This window comes from Anomaloglossus baeobatrachus, chromosome 3 (assembly GCF_048569485.1).
Source record: "Anomaloglossus baeobatrachus isolate aAnoBae1 chromosome 3, aAnoBae1.hap1, whole genome shotgun sequence".
Classification (NCBI taxonomy): Eukaryota; Metazoa; Chordata; class Amphibia; order Anura; family Aromobatidae; genus Anomaloglossus; species Anomaloglossus baeobatrachus.
In genome coordinates, this window is record NC_134355.1 from 635,061,848 (window position 1) to 635,076,946 (window position 15,099).

A 15,099-nucleotide genomic window follows, 5' to 3' on the forward strand; every position below is an offset into this window, starting at 1 on the left:
TTACCACTGGTGCGTTTTTTTGGGCAAAAAAACATGCATCTTTGTGATCACCAGCATGCGCACATAGCCTAAAACTTATGTTATTTAAAGCTCGTTGCCTTGGCGACAGACAACTTTGGGCTGGGCTCTTTTCTGTTGAGCATGTAAGCAATCTTTCAGCTGGATCAGATCGCTGAAACGCAATTACCCTTTAGTCTCGGTCAGTTTCAATACAGTGGTTACAAGCTAGACAGCAGTGGTGGTCGTCACCTAGGCAACATTCTGTAAACAAAAGAAAAGTGTTATTTTCTTAAAAATGGCGGAAAATTAAAAAAAAAAAGCAAAAAAAAACCAGTAAATTGCAAAATTTACACTACTTGGACAACCTTTTCTCATTCCCCTTGTTCGGCCCCGTATAAATAAATAAGTGTATGCTCACCTCCGATGCGGCCGCAGTTCCAGCGTTATCTGAAGCCGCGTTACCAGGGCCAACGTGATAATTTAATGATACGCGGCTGTGCGACCAATCGGCATCGGCTTCTTTCATCCCTCCTCCGTACGTTTGAGTAGAAAGTCAGCTCAGCACTTACATCCTGCTTAAATGTCTGGTTGATTGGTCGCGAGACTCACATGCCATAACATTGTCTCGTGGGCACTGACTTTAGATATCGCTGGAACGTGGCCGCATTGGAGGTGAGTATAGGCTTATTTATTTTTACGGGGGCGAACAACGGGAATGAGTAGGGGTTGTCCAAGTAGTGGACTACCCCTTTAATTACTCTTTGCTCCACACTATACAACGGGCAAGGTCTAGATAAACAATGTTGTGGTTTTGCATAAATGTGTGTGGCTTAAATGCTCTACAGTTTTTGTGCAAAAAGGGTCTAAAGAAGCAAATTTTCAGGTGATCTAAAGTTATACAAAGTGTCTAAGGCTATGTACGCACTTTACAGTTCAATTCTGCAGCATGTAAGTGACTCGCCCACCCCAGGGCTATGGGACACCCGATGCCGGGCCGGACTAGTCCGAGGGTCGTCAGTGGTGGCGGGGCCCGACTCCGTGGCCCTGGTGGGTGTCAATAAAATATGGCTTCAGTGACTTGGTGATGAATAAAGTTTTGTGTTCGTGACGCCACCTGTGCTGCTGTGTAAGGCCTCCGGGGTGATGAAGTGGCAGCAATGGTGGTACTGCTCCCCACAGGTGGAGCGGTGCCCCGGGGCACAGTTGGTGCTTGTGAGTGTCTATGCAGATGAAATAACAGAGGCAACACCAAGGGTGCAGTTTCAAGTTCTTTACTCACAATTCTTGTCAAGGCCGGCAGGAACCCTTGGACTGCTGGGACCACTGTCAGGGACCTCCGCCGTTTCTGGGTGATTCTTGGAGCAAAACCCGGTACCCTTCTCTTAAGTGTCTCTGTCTTCAGCTGTCTCCTTAAACCTTGCCTTTGTAGGATAAACCTGGCTCGGCCTCCACAACAGCCTCCAGGCTGGGGGGTCACCTGTCGGCTGATTACCCCTTTTCTAGAAGTTCTGCTGTGGGCTGTGGCCCGGGGAGCTTACAACATTCCCTGGGCCTCGGTTTTTACTGTTTGGAGATGATTTTGCGCTCCTCCGGTTTCTAGGGACCGTCCCCTGTTGCAGCTTGATCCCTCCACCGATGTTCCTGTGGAACAGGCCACCGCAGCTCTACAGCTACCCGTGGCCCTGGGACCCCCTCTGTTCCCTGCTTGGTGTCACCTGGACCCTCTGAGTCCCAGGATCTTCACCAGGAAGCGTCTCTTTCTTCTTTCCAGCTCCTGACTGACTTGGAGCTTTCTTTCCTTTCACTTCTCCTCCTTGCCTGCCTCCTGCAGACCTCCTCCTCCTTCCCCACACTCTCTCTATCTACTCACACTAGACTTTCCTTTCTGTGTCTGCTCTCATGTGGCTCCTCCCACCTCCCCAGTTGCTCTGATCTACCCTATAGGAGCAGGGATGGGTCTTACGGCCCCTCCCAGCATGCAGCATGGGAGGGTTTCTGCCACTATCCCTGGTCCCAGTGTGTTCCTAGCAATGGGTGTAGTGTAGATTTACCAGGGGACCGGTGTTCACTCCATTCCTCACCCAGAATGGGGCATCACACCGCTGGATGGGGTGCAATGTCCTGTGGCGACGGAAGCCTCAGGGGCGCCACACTCCCCCACAGCGAATCCCAGCACGTCCTCGGGCTGAAAAACAACAAGACATGTGGAGAAAGTGCAAAAAACATTTTTTTTGTTCATAACATAAAACAATATAACATTTCTTCCCTTTATGGGAGGCATAGGTATTTGAACGTTGCAAACTTCTTATAAAGAAACATCTAAGTGTGCACTTTCAGTCTATTGCACAGTTTGGGCACATCCCCCATAATTTTGGTGGGGGGCACAACAGGTGCAACTATTTACATTGTTGGCTACAACAAGTCCAGTAGCCTGGCAGTTCGTTCAACTTTCTTAAGCTACAAAAGGGGAAAGACAAGACCAGCCACCAAGTCCAGTGGCCTGGTTACACAGGACACATACGACATCACATTCACATACACCGGGGACCACATTCCAGTTCCGTGGCCCGGTACGTAAACAAAGGGGGGTGACTTCTTCAAAAAGCACAAGGGGCAAAAAGGCAGGGTAGGGTGTCGTCTTCAAAAAGAACATTAGGGCAGCACAAAAGGGACATCTTCACAAAGAATGAGGGGCAGACAGGGGCTATTTACAGTTCAGCTTCTTTTCTTCACTTCCACTTTTGCTTCTTACTCACGGGGATAGATGCGGGGGTCCCACTCCGGCATTGCCCCGGGCAACAGGTATGCCACTGAGATTATTGTCTGGGTCCCCTGGGTGCTGGCCACTGACCTACTGCGGACCGCCGCGGCCTGGGCAGGAATGGGACTTCTGGCACTCACAGCTCGGCGTTGTGGTATAGGACTGCTTGTTTGCAGGGGGCTGCTGCGATCTTGGGGGTCTTGCTTTGGCCGTGCACCGGGCTTCAGACAAGCCATGGAGATCCGGGTCTGCGTCTCCTGCGTGGCTGTAGCAGGCCTGCTGCAAAGTTCTGCGGCCTGGGCCTGGTCTGAGGTAGTGCTGCGGGCGGGGGTGGTACTGCACGTTGGCATAGTGCGGCGCCACTCCGGCTCTTCTGGGGCGACCTCCTCCCGCAGGATGTGCACATTCAGGGCGTACCATCCACGGCTCCCCATCAGCCTGGTGTACTCCACGGTGTCACCCGGCTTAGCATCCCGCTCTGGGTGGCCTTTGGGCAAGTGCTCCTCGATATCCCGGCGGGAAACAAAAACATCTTTGCCCAGTCCGGGCTCTCTGATGAAGCCCCAGCCGCCTTGTTGTCTGAAGTCGATCACTCGGCCCCTTCTCACCGGGCCCTGGGATCCCTTGAGGGCCTTTCTAATCTGCTCCTTGGAGGCCAGGTTGGACGCCTCCTCGGCCCTCCTCTTCTCCTCCCGGGTCTCCCGCTCCCTCTGGAACTCTACCACAATTTTCTGGCAGGCTAAGGCATTTGCCATGGGAGTCTCTTCGGGGCGCAGTGGCTGCTGCAGGTCCCCGTTCTCAATGGGCGCTGCGTCCCAGTTCACCCCCGGTGATCTTGCTCCCAGGAGGCTTACAGGGGGACTTGGCAGGGGGCCCACTAAGTGTTCGGGGACTTCCCCACCCCAGGCGCCATCTTTGGGGGTCTCCGGTAGGCCTCCGGTGCCCCACAAGGCGTCTGCAGGGCTGTCGGGGAAAGCTATCGGGACGGTGGAGGGACTGGGCATTGGCGCGTGGTAGGGCCATGGGTCCGGACGGGTCAGGGTTTTAAGTAGCTCACCCGGGCGCTGCTCGGCGACCTCCATCCTGTGGCCCACATTCTCCGGCACCATCGGGCTTCCTCTCCGCCGGTCCGCCTCCATCAGCATGGTGCTCAGCCTCCGGGCCAGGATCCTCATCTCCTCCTTCAGCAGGTCCATCTCAGGATCCATGTTCCCAGTCCCTGGTGTGCACTTCTGCAGCCTCTCTGCCATGCCGCTTGCCTGGTGACCGTTTTCTTCCACTCTGCTCGGGTGCTCGACCACGCCACTCGGCTGCACCCTTTCCCTTCTCGGAGGCGGGGCCGGAGGCTGCACTAGCATCTGGCGCCAGACTGGTGCCCAGCCCATCACGGCCGGCACCGCTCCGTTTACTATCAGGTACATTCTCTTTATCTGCTGGTCTGGCATCTAGACTTGTTCTGCCAGCCGGCCAGCTTTTCTAGTCGCCATATCTTCTTCTTCCGCCTTCCATGGCGGGCACCGCTTCGCGCTCTTTTTTTTTTAGACAAGGGGGCTTCTCTTTGCGCCCTTTCTTCTGGCACGCCCCCCTTCTTCCCGCTCTCAGCAGCGCTAATGGCGGCGGTTTCCACAGTAAAACACACAGTCTTTTAAACACAATTCTTCAGGCGCACAGTACCCGGTGGAACCGGGCACGTAATCCTGTTCGTGATGCCAAAGTTGACTCGCCCACCTTAGGGCTATGGGACACCCAATGCTGGGCCGGACTAGTCCGGGGGTCGTCAGTGGTGGCGGGGCCCGACTCCGTGGCCCTGGTGGGTGTCAATAAAATATGGCTTCAGTGACTTGGTGACGAATAAAGTTTGTGTTCGTGACGCCACCTGTGGTATGCGGCTATTAAGCCGCCGCTGCTGTGTAAGGCCTCCGGGGTGATGAAGTGGCAGCAATGGTGGTACTGCTCCCCACAGGTGGAGCGGTGCCCCGGGGCACAGTTGGTGCTTGTGAGTGTCTATGCAGATGAAATAACAGAGGCAACACCAAGGGTGCAGTTTCAAGTTCTTTACTCACAATTCTTGTCAAGGCCGGCAGGAACCCTTGGACTGCTGGGACCACTGTCAGGGACCTCCGCCGTTTCTGGGTGATTCTTGGAGCAAAACCCGGTACCCTTCTCTTAAGTGTCTCTGTCTTCAGCTGTCTCCTTAAACCTTGCCTTTGTAGGATAAACCTGGCTCGGCCTCCACAACAACCTCAAGGCTGGGGGGTCACCTGTCGGCTGATTACCCCTTTTCTAGAAGTTCTGCTGTGGGCTGTGGCCCGGGGAGCTTCCAACATTCCCTGGGCCTCGGTTTTTACTGTTTGGAGATGATTTTGCGCTCCTCCGGTTTCTAGGGACCGTCCCCTGTTGCAGCTTGATCCCTCCACCGATGTTCCTGTGGAACAGGCCACCGCAGCTCTACAGCTACCCGTGGCCCTGGGACCCCCTCTGTTCCCTGCTTGGTGTCACCTGGACCCTCTGAGTCCCAGGATCTTCACCAGGAAGCGTCTCTTTCTTCTTTCCAGCTCCTGACTGACTTGGAGCTTTCTTTCCTTTCACTTCTCCTCCTTGCCTGCCTCCTGCAGACCTCCTCCTCCTTCCCCACACTCTCTCTATCTACTCACACTAGACTTTCCTTTCTGTGTCTGCTCTCATGTGGCTCCTCCCACCTCCCCAGTTGCTCTGATCTACCCTATAGGAGCAGGGATGGGTCTTACGGCCCCTCCCAGCATGCAGCATGGGAGGGTTTCTGCCACTATCCCTGGTCCCAGTGTGTTCCTAGCAATGGATGTAGTGTAGATTTACCAGGGGACCGGTGTTCACTCCATTCCTCACCCAGAATGGGGCATCACACCGCTGGATGGGGTGCAATGTCCTGTGGCGACGGAAGCCTCAGGGGCGCCACATAAGTCACTGCGTGTGCGTCTCAGAATGCAGCCGAAAAAGCTGCGTTCTGAGACGCATTCAGCAGAACGCAAAGTGCGCACATTCCTGGAGAGAATTCATGCGTTCTGGATGCTTTCTCTGCCATAGACAGAGTGGGAAAAGCATCCAGAAGACACATTTTTCTCAGTACGCACCCACTCGGCTCTGCTGCATCCCCATAGACTTGCAGCAGAGCCGAGTGGACCGCACTGTCATGGCTGGCTGCAGGACATTGCCGCGTGATCAGAAAGAACTCTGATGAACTTCACCCGACGTCATTGTGATCGCGCGGCTCTGTGCGTGTGCCGCGGCTTGATTTGCGGTCACACGTGAGGGACTCTCCTATGATTGCAAATCCCCTGAGTGACTGCAGTGAGCCACGTGATCAGCTGTGCTTTCACTCAGGTTACTCGCGGCCACAGCTGCATTCCTCCACCGGAGAGCGGTGGCCGTGAGTAACCTCAGTGACAGCACAGCTGATCGCGCGACTCACTTCAGTTGCTGCATGGAGCTCACAGGTGCGGTGGTGTTCTACTGCCACTCCTGTCAGCTTCCGATGTAGCAGAGCTGGAATCGTCGTGGGACCTTGCGTGGATTACGTCGGACCTGGAGGTGTTTTTGAGGGATTAATAAAGTGGTGAAAGAGGGTGTTTTTTTGTCTTTCATTACAAATAAAGGATTTTTTGGATGTGTGTGTTTATTTACTTTAACTTACAGGTTCATCATGGAAGGTATCTCGAGGAGACGCCTCCCCTGATTAACCTAGGACTTAGTGGCAGCTATGGGCTGCTGCCATTAACTCCTTATTACCCCGTTTGCCACTGCACCAGGGCAATTCGGGATGAGCTGGTAAAGTCCCGGGACTGTCGACTCTAATGGATGCGGCAATTCCGGGCGGCTGCTGGCTGATATTGTTAGGCTGGGGGGCTCCCCATAACGTGGAGCTACCCATCCTGAGAATACCAGCCTTCAGCCGTGTGGCTTTTCGATATAGACAAGCCCACCGGCGGCTTTGATTGGTTGCAGTGAGACAGCTGTCACTCAGCGTGGGGGCGTGTTTGACTGCAACCAATCATAGGCGCCGGTGGGCGGGGGAAGCAGGGAATACTTGATGGATTAATGAGCGGCCGGCATTTTCAAAAGAGAAGAAGCCGCCACAGTGTGAACGCCGAGCAGTGCCGCGCCGGTGATCGTGGATCGGTGAGTAAGAGAGAGAGACCGACCGACAGGCCCACCGACAGAGAAAGACGAAAGAACTGCCTTTGTTATGTTAAATAAAAACATGTGGATCGCAATAATAATGCAATGCAAGTGCACTGCTTAACATTTTAGCAGCGATTTTCTACAACTCATTGATTTCAAAAACAATCGACATGCTGCTTCTTTAAACGCATGGTTTTTGCCACAAATTATGCAAATTAAACGCTGCGTTTCGAAGCGCAAAGTGCGGTCAAGAAATTCACATTTTCAATAGACTTTGCTGGAAAATCAAAACGCATGCCTTTTGGCATGAAAACGCTACAGTTCAAAACGGACCTAAAATGCAGCTGAAACACATGTGGAAATGCAAAGTGCGGACACAGCCTAAAGATGTATCAGACATGAGAGACATTGATACATTTTGAAGAAGGAGCATGAGCCTCTTTTATTTGCTTTATGGTTTCCAAACTCTGACTAGAATAAAAGAAGTGACGTAAGAGGGGACATGTGCACAGCAATGTCTTTTTACATTGCAGAGCATTATGCTCATTTTATGGGGACCTTTTTCAGGGAAATTTTGGGCGGAATCATGTGCACATAGCCTAATACATCATTTTTCCCTTTGGTGCTGCTGCAGGGGAGTTGAACATTTGCACAGAATATAACTGATCACTAGGGGTCCCAGCAGCGAGACATCTTTGTAACAGAAGACCTCTTTAAAGCAACTCTTTATAGGCATAATGTAACTCTGACCGGTAGCTGTGCACATTAAACAAATGCAGATAAAGTATTGAGTCTTAAAGGCAATCTGTCAGCACGCTTTTTTTCTATGGTTCTCCAAGCAGCATGATGTAGGGGCAGAGAGACTGATTCCAGTGATGTATCACTTACTGGACTGCTTTTGGTGCAGTTTTGATGAAATCATTGTTTTTTCTGCTGTGGATGTAGCACTGCAATGACGTCTGATGTGTGTATAACCCCGCCCATGCCCCTGATTGGCAGCTTTGCATACACTATACATGGCCAGCAAGCTGTGGGGGTGGGGTTATACAGATTAGCTGGACTGCCTTGTTTAAGACACCTAGTGCTGCAGTGATAATCTGCAGCTGATAAAACACAGATTGTATTGTAACTACAGAAAGCTGATGAGCAAGTGGAGCATTGTTGGAATCAGGGTCTCTGCCTCTACATTATAATTCTATCAGATTAAATAGGAAAAAAAGATTATGCAAACTACTGTCTCAAGAGCCACCAATTGAAGATAATAACCCTTTAAAATAATGTCCAACCATATAATAAGCATTGCAACATGACTAAGATTATACCAAAACAGACACCCATCTGTAGCCAGGTGATAAGGTAGTTACTCATTTTGCCGGATAGATCAGAGAACTGTTTGGATAGATGAGAACTCTTATGGGGTAATGGTTCTCATTAAGGAGACCCAGCTCCATGGAAAAAAAATGTGTAGGTTCCTAACTTATAAATTTATAAGAGAGCTAATTTGCATCTGTGTAATAGACCTAAATGTTGCAAAAAGCAATCTAATTTGCTCTCGTGCCTATGATGCCAGGGACATATGTGCAGACCTGTCATCACTGAGGACCAATCTGGTGCCTAAAGGGTTTTTTTCAACGAAAAAAGTTAATTTTCATAAATAGACCTTGGAATAATAATAAGTTCCACAATTGGATGTGTTAAAAAATGTTCCTGTACTGAGGTAATCTTATACATGTGTCCTTGCTAAGTACTGTGTATTGGCTGTGTCTGACTGTACAGGTACATGGTCTGATCTTATCACAAGGTCTGGGTGTACGCAGTAGAGTATACATACATTACAGCTTGGGATCAGAAAATAATTCTAATAATTTGAGGTAAAACATTTTTTAAAAACAGACACTGAAATGTTTTACCTCACAGCTGCTCGCAGCTGCTTCTTTCTCAGAGGTAAAACGTGTTTAAAAATGGGCAGTGAAATGTTTTATATCACAGAATCAGTTGAGATCCCTTGTTGTCTTGTCTGTATACTACTTTGCTTCCTCCTCTGCTCAGGAGATGTGGTATGATCAGACCATGTCCCTATATAGTCAGACACAGCCATTACACAGTACACAGCAGGGGCACATAGATAAGATTATCCCTGCTCAGAAATATTTTTTTGTGGAAATCCAATTGTGGAAATTATTATTATTCCAAGATCTATTGATTAAAATCAGGTTCAAAATTAACTTTGTGGAAAAACCCCTTTAATAGGACTTTTTGTTGGAGGCTTAAAGGCTCTCAGGTGCACAAGTGAAGTCCGGCTGCCACGGAGGACCGATCTGAAAACCGGACTATTGCAGTGCAAATCAAATGGCTCATCTCTACCTATGTGTTATTACTTTTTTTTTTCCCCAATTTAAAGTTTTATTACTTTTAAGAAAGTAAGAAAACGCATGACAGTTAACCAACTTATCAAAGAGGTATTCTACAAAGAGCCCTCACACTATATCAAAGCAGCGGGCTCAACCACAGCGCAAATATAGTTACATAAATACATGTTAAACCAAGAATAGTAGAACAAAAAGGCTAAGAAAGAAAAGGAAGAAAGGACATGATTAAAGAAGTAACTAGAAAGAAGCTGGCAAAGAAAAGAAAGAAGAAACATAGGGGGGGGGCCATGTTGGCCAGGTCTGGTAAGCCGTTCGTTGAATTATTATTTTTAATGTGTGTATTATATCACTTAGTATAATAGCAACTTGTTCTCCAACTCTTTTTGTCAACTCAGCTCTTTTTGTCAAACGTTTCCACCATAGTTGACCAATTTCGACACAATATATGTGATGTCAAGCTGTCTCTACCCAGTTAACTTGTAAACATATTAACTGGACCCTGAAGGGTGCTTTACACGCTGCGAGATCGCTACCGATATATCGTTGGGGTCACGTCGTTGGTGACGCACATCCGGCGCTGGTAGCGACATTGCAGCGTGTGACACAAAGGAGCAACGATCAACAATCGCAAAATCGTTCAAAAATGGTGATCGTTGACACGACGCTCCTTTCCAGAAGGGCACTTTACACGCTGCAATATCGGTACAGATATCGCTAGCAAGCGTACCCGCCCCCGTCGTTTGTGCGTCATGGGCAAATCGCTGCCCGTGGCACACAACATCGCTAACACCCGTCACAGTACTTACCTGCCTAGCGACGTCACTGTGACCGGCGAACCGCCTCCTTTCTAAGGGGGCGGTTCGTTCGGCGTCATAGCGACATCACTAAGCAGCCGCCCAATAGTAGAGGAGGGGCGGAGATGAGCGTCTGGAACCATCTCCTTCCTTCCTCATTGCCGGTGGGACGCAGGTATGGTGAGGTTCCTCGTTCCTGCGGTGTCACACATAGTGATTTGTGCTGCCGCAGGAACAACAAACAACCTCGTTACTCACCAGACAACGATATTTGGTGTTTGGACGACCTCTCCAAAACCAACGATTTTTACCACTTTTGCGATCGTTGAAGGTCGCTCGTACATGTTACACGTTGCGATGTCGCTAATGACGCCGGATGTGCGTCACAACCACCGTGACCCCGACGATAAATCGTTAGCAATATCGCAGAGGGTAAAGCACCCTTTAATATTTCTGCTGCCACAGGTACGATGTTGTTCGTCGTTCCTGCGGCAGCATACATCGCTGTGTGTGACACCGCAGGAACGAGGAACATCACCGTACCTGCGTCCACCGGCAATGTGGAAGGAAGGAGGTGGGCGGGATGTTTACGTCCCGCTCATCTCCACCCCTCCGCTTCTAATGTTCGGCCGCTTAGTGACGCCGCAGTGACATCGCTATGACGACAAACGCACCTCCCCCTTGAGGGAGGGATTGTTCGCCGGTCACAGCAACGTCGCTGACAAGGTATGTGCGTGTGACGCTGCTGTAGCGATAATGTTCGCTACGGCAGCGAGCACCAAATGTCGCACGAACGACGGGGCGGGTGCAATCACGCACGACATCGCTAGCAATCGCTAGCGATGTCGCAGCGTGTAAAGTACCCTTAAGAATCCGATATAAATGTCTCCATGATAGCCCACTCCATACTGGAGACATGAGATTCGTCATTATCTATTTCAATATTGGGCATGTCCTGGGCAATTACAGAAAATATGATGATTTTAAGATACGGTATGATAGAAGTGACCGGAAGGGACACCTTTGCGCATAACAAACATTTACTTGATATTGTGTCCCGGATCAGTGATCCAGGACCAGGGACTTTGGCTCACTGAACCGGAGTGACTGCGCTGTTGTGTTGAATCTTCGCAGAGATAGAAACAAGGAATCTGGTGGGTAATTCCCAACATTAATCAAAGTTTGTCCCATAAGGGAGAGAATCGCCTCGGCTGACACGGAAATCACGGCCATTGCCTCTTATTTTATTATTGTTTTAAGCATAAAGTAACTGAATATTACTGCAAATCAGCTACAAAGTGCTCTGGGCTGCTGCCATGCAACTTTTTTTTTTTCTACGTCAGTTCTATTCCAGTTACTTTAAGGGTTTGTTCACCTATAAGGCCATGTGCGTACGTTGTGTTTTGGTTGCACTCTGTCTTTGACAAAATGCATGCATTTTGCTTCCCCAGCAAAGTCCATGATAAGTCGGAAATTCCATGCACACGTTGCTTTTTTTGGCAGCGTTTTGTTTGACTAGTATTTGTCAAAATCGTTGCCTAAAAAAAGCAGCATGTCACTTCTTCATTGCTTTATGAGAACATTTTCCACCCATTGAAATGAATGAGGTGTGTAAAAATGTAACCAAAATGTTGGCTGGGTGTTTGCAGTGCCTTTTTGTTGCGTTTTGGATGTATTTTTGTCAACAAAAACGCAGGTCTCCAACTTTTCTCCATTCTCTCTCGCTCGCTCTCTGTCTCTCTCCACTTCATACTCACTGATGACCGGCGCGGTTGTCACACTGCTCCCATGGCCTCTCCTGCTTCTGAAAGAGCCGGCCACTCATTAGGGACATATTCACTTCACTCGCTCATTAGGCTCATCTCATATTCACTACTTCCCCCGCCCACCAGCGCCTATGATTGGTTGCAGTCAGACACCCCCCCCCACACTGAGTGACAGCTGTTTGACTGCGACCAATCACAGCCGCCGGTGGGCGGGTGTATATCGTACAGGACAATAAATAATTTTAAAAAAACGTTGTGCGGTCCCCCCCAATTTTGATGCCCAGCCAAGATAAGGCCTCAAAGCTGGGGACTGGTATTCTCAGACTGGAGAGACCCACGTTATTGGGAGCCCCCCCAGCCTAACAATATCAGCCAGCAGCTACCCGGAATTGCCGCATTCATTAGATGCGACAGACCCGGGATTTTACCCAGCTCATTCCAATTGCCCTGGTGCAGTGGCAATCGGGGTCATAAGGAGTTAATGGCAGCCCATAGCTGTCACTAAGTCCTAGGTTAGTGATGGCAGGTGTCTGAGACACCCTCCATCATCTGTAGGTGAAAGTAAATAAACACAAACACTGAAAAATCCTTTATTTGAAATAAAAAACAATTGAAAACCACCCCATTTCACCACTTTATTAACGCCCCAAACGCCCCTCCAGTTCCGACGTAATCCACACAAGGTCCCACGACGCTACCAGCACTGCTACATCTGACACTCACAGCAAGGGCCATAGAGCAAGACTGTGGTTTGTGCCTGATGCGACAGATCCGTCGCAGATTGTGGCAAAACTGATGCGATGGATTCTGTAAAAAAACGCATCCATCACATTTTTTCCCTTCAGGCCAGAGGTTATTTGCTATGGAGGAAAGAGAGAGAGCACTTTTTTGCAACCAGAAGTGAATTTACACAACGTCTAGGCATGCCCAGAAACAAAACATGGATCCATCGCCAGATGCCGTCATTTGAGGTATGACGACAGATTCGGCGCCCATAGGCTTCCATTGTAAAAAAAAGACGGATGGAAACGGTTCCGTCGCTTTCCGTTTTTTCGCTGGTCCCAAAAAACGTTCCTTTGGACGTACCTTCCGGCGGCCGCACAGACAATTTTTGCTGGATCCGACGGATGAAACGTGATGCCATGTGTCACAATCCAGCCCTAATACAAGTCTATGAGATAAAACAGATCAGGTGCCAGATCTGGGTTTTTTTCCAATTTGTCGGATTGCGCCTGATGTGTGAAAGAGGCTCAAGCAGCTAATGTGTTGCATATGTGAACCCTTCTTCCAGTTTGTACATCCCTTATGGACCACAATTAGTAATCTCTTTTCTTTTCCTCTTTCCCCAGGCTATCTATAAAATGGTGGGCACTGTGATAATGATGAAAATGAACGAGGACGGCCTCACGCCCGAGCAGCGGGTAGACAAGATCTTCAGCAAGATGGATAAGAACAAAGACGACCAAATCACACTGGATGAATTCAAAGAAGCCGCAAAGAGCGACCCTTCCATTGTATTACTGCTCCAGTGTGACATTCAAAAATGAGCAATCCACCTGACGCGTTTCGGACTGCACAAAATAAAATTGTCAATGTTCCATTCAGTTTGCAGCTATTTCCACGACGAAAACAGAAAAAAAAAACCCCACAAAAATAACAAAAAAAAAACTAAAATAATTGCTTGGACTACCTATAAATGGACTTGCTTCTTGTGTTTGAGACACTTGTGTGCATGAGAATGTCATTTGCTAAAAGAATTTTAAAAGTATATACAATATATATATTAAAAACAAACAAACATATAAAAAAAAACAGGAAAAAAATTGACTGCCACAAATGTGAAGTGTGCAATGTAATTTCATAAGTCCCTGAAGCCTGTGCATCAGTAACGTACCGCATAATGATACTATTTATTGTTTTACTGATGCTATAGCTGTGTGTCTCTTTTTACGTGTTCGTGGTAGTGACACTGATTGCCATGGCGATGTTACTGTTCCGACTAGCGCATCTCACCCGCTGTAAAGTAGTCCCGGGCAGGCGGAGGGACATGACTTCGGCTCATGGATCTACCCCGTCCCTTTCACACATGTGCTTGTGATGTCGGTGAATATATATGTAATTCATTTGCATGCCTCTTAGGTTTGCCTTAATTCTTACCTCATTTGCACCCGAAACGAATTGGGAAAGAAGCGCATCAAGAGCAACGGAGAGCGAACAAATGCAAGTCCCACCGAAACCCTCCCAAAATTCATTCAGAGAAATATATATAAATATATATATATATAGATGTATGTACATATAAGTTTCAGCCAAGATGATATATGTATGTTTTATGTATATAAATATTATATACATAGGTACTCGTACATGAGATGCATATACGAAGATATATAAAGGCGACCTGTTGTTTCAATGGGATTGAAAGCAGCATTGATTTCTCAGATAAGTAGATTGATTTATGAATTTTCAAAAGAGGTTGCAATATATGTCCCCAAATAAATAATTTATACCATTTGACTTTCCCAGGTTGTGTCTAAAATTTATAGAGAGAACGTTATCCACTGTCTTTCGTGCATCGAGTTGTTAGGCCCCTTTCACACTGCGTTTCGATCTCCGTTCAGTGGTCATGTCGGGATCTCCGTCCAAACTGCCTGCAAAACGGGTTTCGAATGCAAGCGCCAACGGGGCCATTGCCTATAGTGGTGCAGACGGAGTCACCGTGCGCTGTCATGCAACATTTTGGGCGTATACACTTTCTGGAGGTGGACACCCAGATGCAGTCTACTACATCTGGGTGTCCGCCTCCAGAAAGCATATACGCCTGAAAATGGTGCACGACAGCGCACGGTGACTCCATCTGCTCCATTACAATCAAATGCCTCATCGGCTCATGTGTTCAAAAACTTTTTTGCAGAGGGTTCGGACGGAAGTCCCGACAGGACCAGTGAACAGAACGTAGTGTGAAAGGGGCCTTAAGGCCACTTTACACACAGTGACATCGCTAGCGATGTCGCTGCCGATCACACCCGCCCCTGTCGTTTGTGCGTCACGGGCATATCGCTGCCCGTGGCGCACAATATCGTTAGTCCCTGTCACACATACTTACCTGCCTGGCGACGTCGCTGTTGCCGGAGAACCGCCTCCTTTCTAAGGGGGCGGTTCGTACGGCGTCACAGCAGCGTCACTAAGCGGCCGCCCAATAGAAGCGGAGGGGCGGAGATGAGCAGCCCGAACATCCCGCCCACCTCCTT

General features: G+C 48.9%; 1 protein-coding gene across 1 annotated transcript in view; it reads left to right on the forward strand.

Moving 5' to 3' along the window:
- VSNL1 (visinin like 1) overlaps nt 1-14,365 on the forward strand; it is a 243,575-nt gene extending 229,210 nt beyond the window's left edge. Inside the window, exon 4 of the mRNA XM_075341129.1 lies at nt 13,198-14,365. Within this exon, the coding sequence (XP_075197244.1) occupies nt 13,198-13,395 (198 nt within the window). The 3' untranslated portion in view covers nt 13,396-14,365. The remainder of the gene's footprint in view (nt 1-13,197) is intronic.
- The last annotated feature ends 734 nt before the right edge of the window (nt 14,366-15,099 follow it).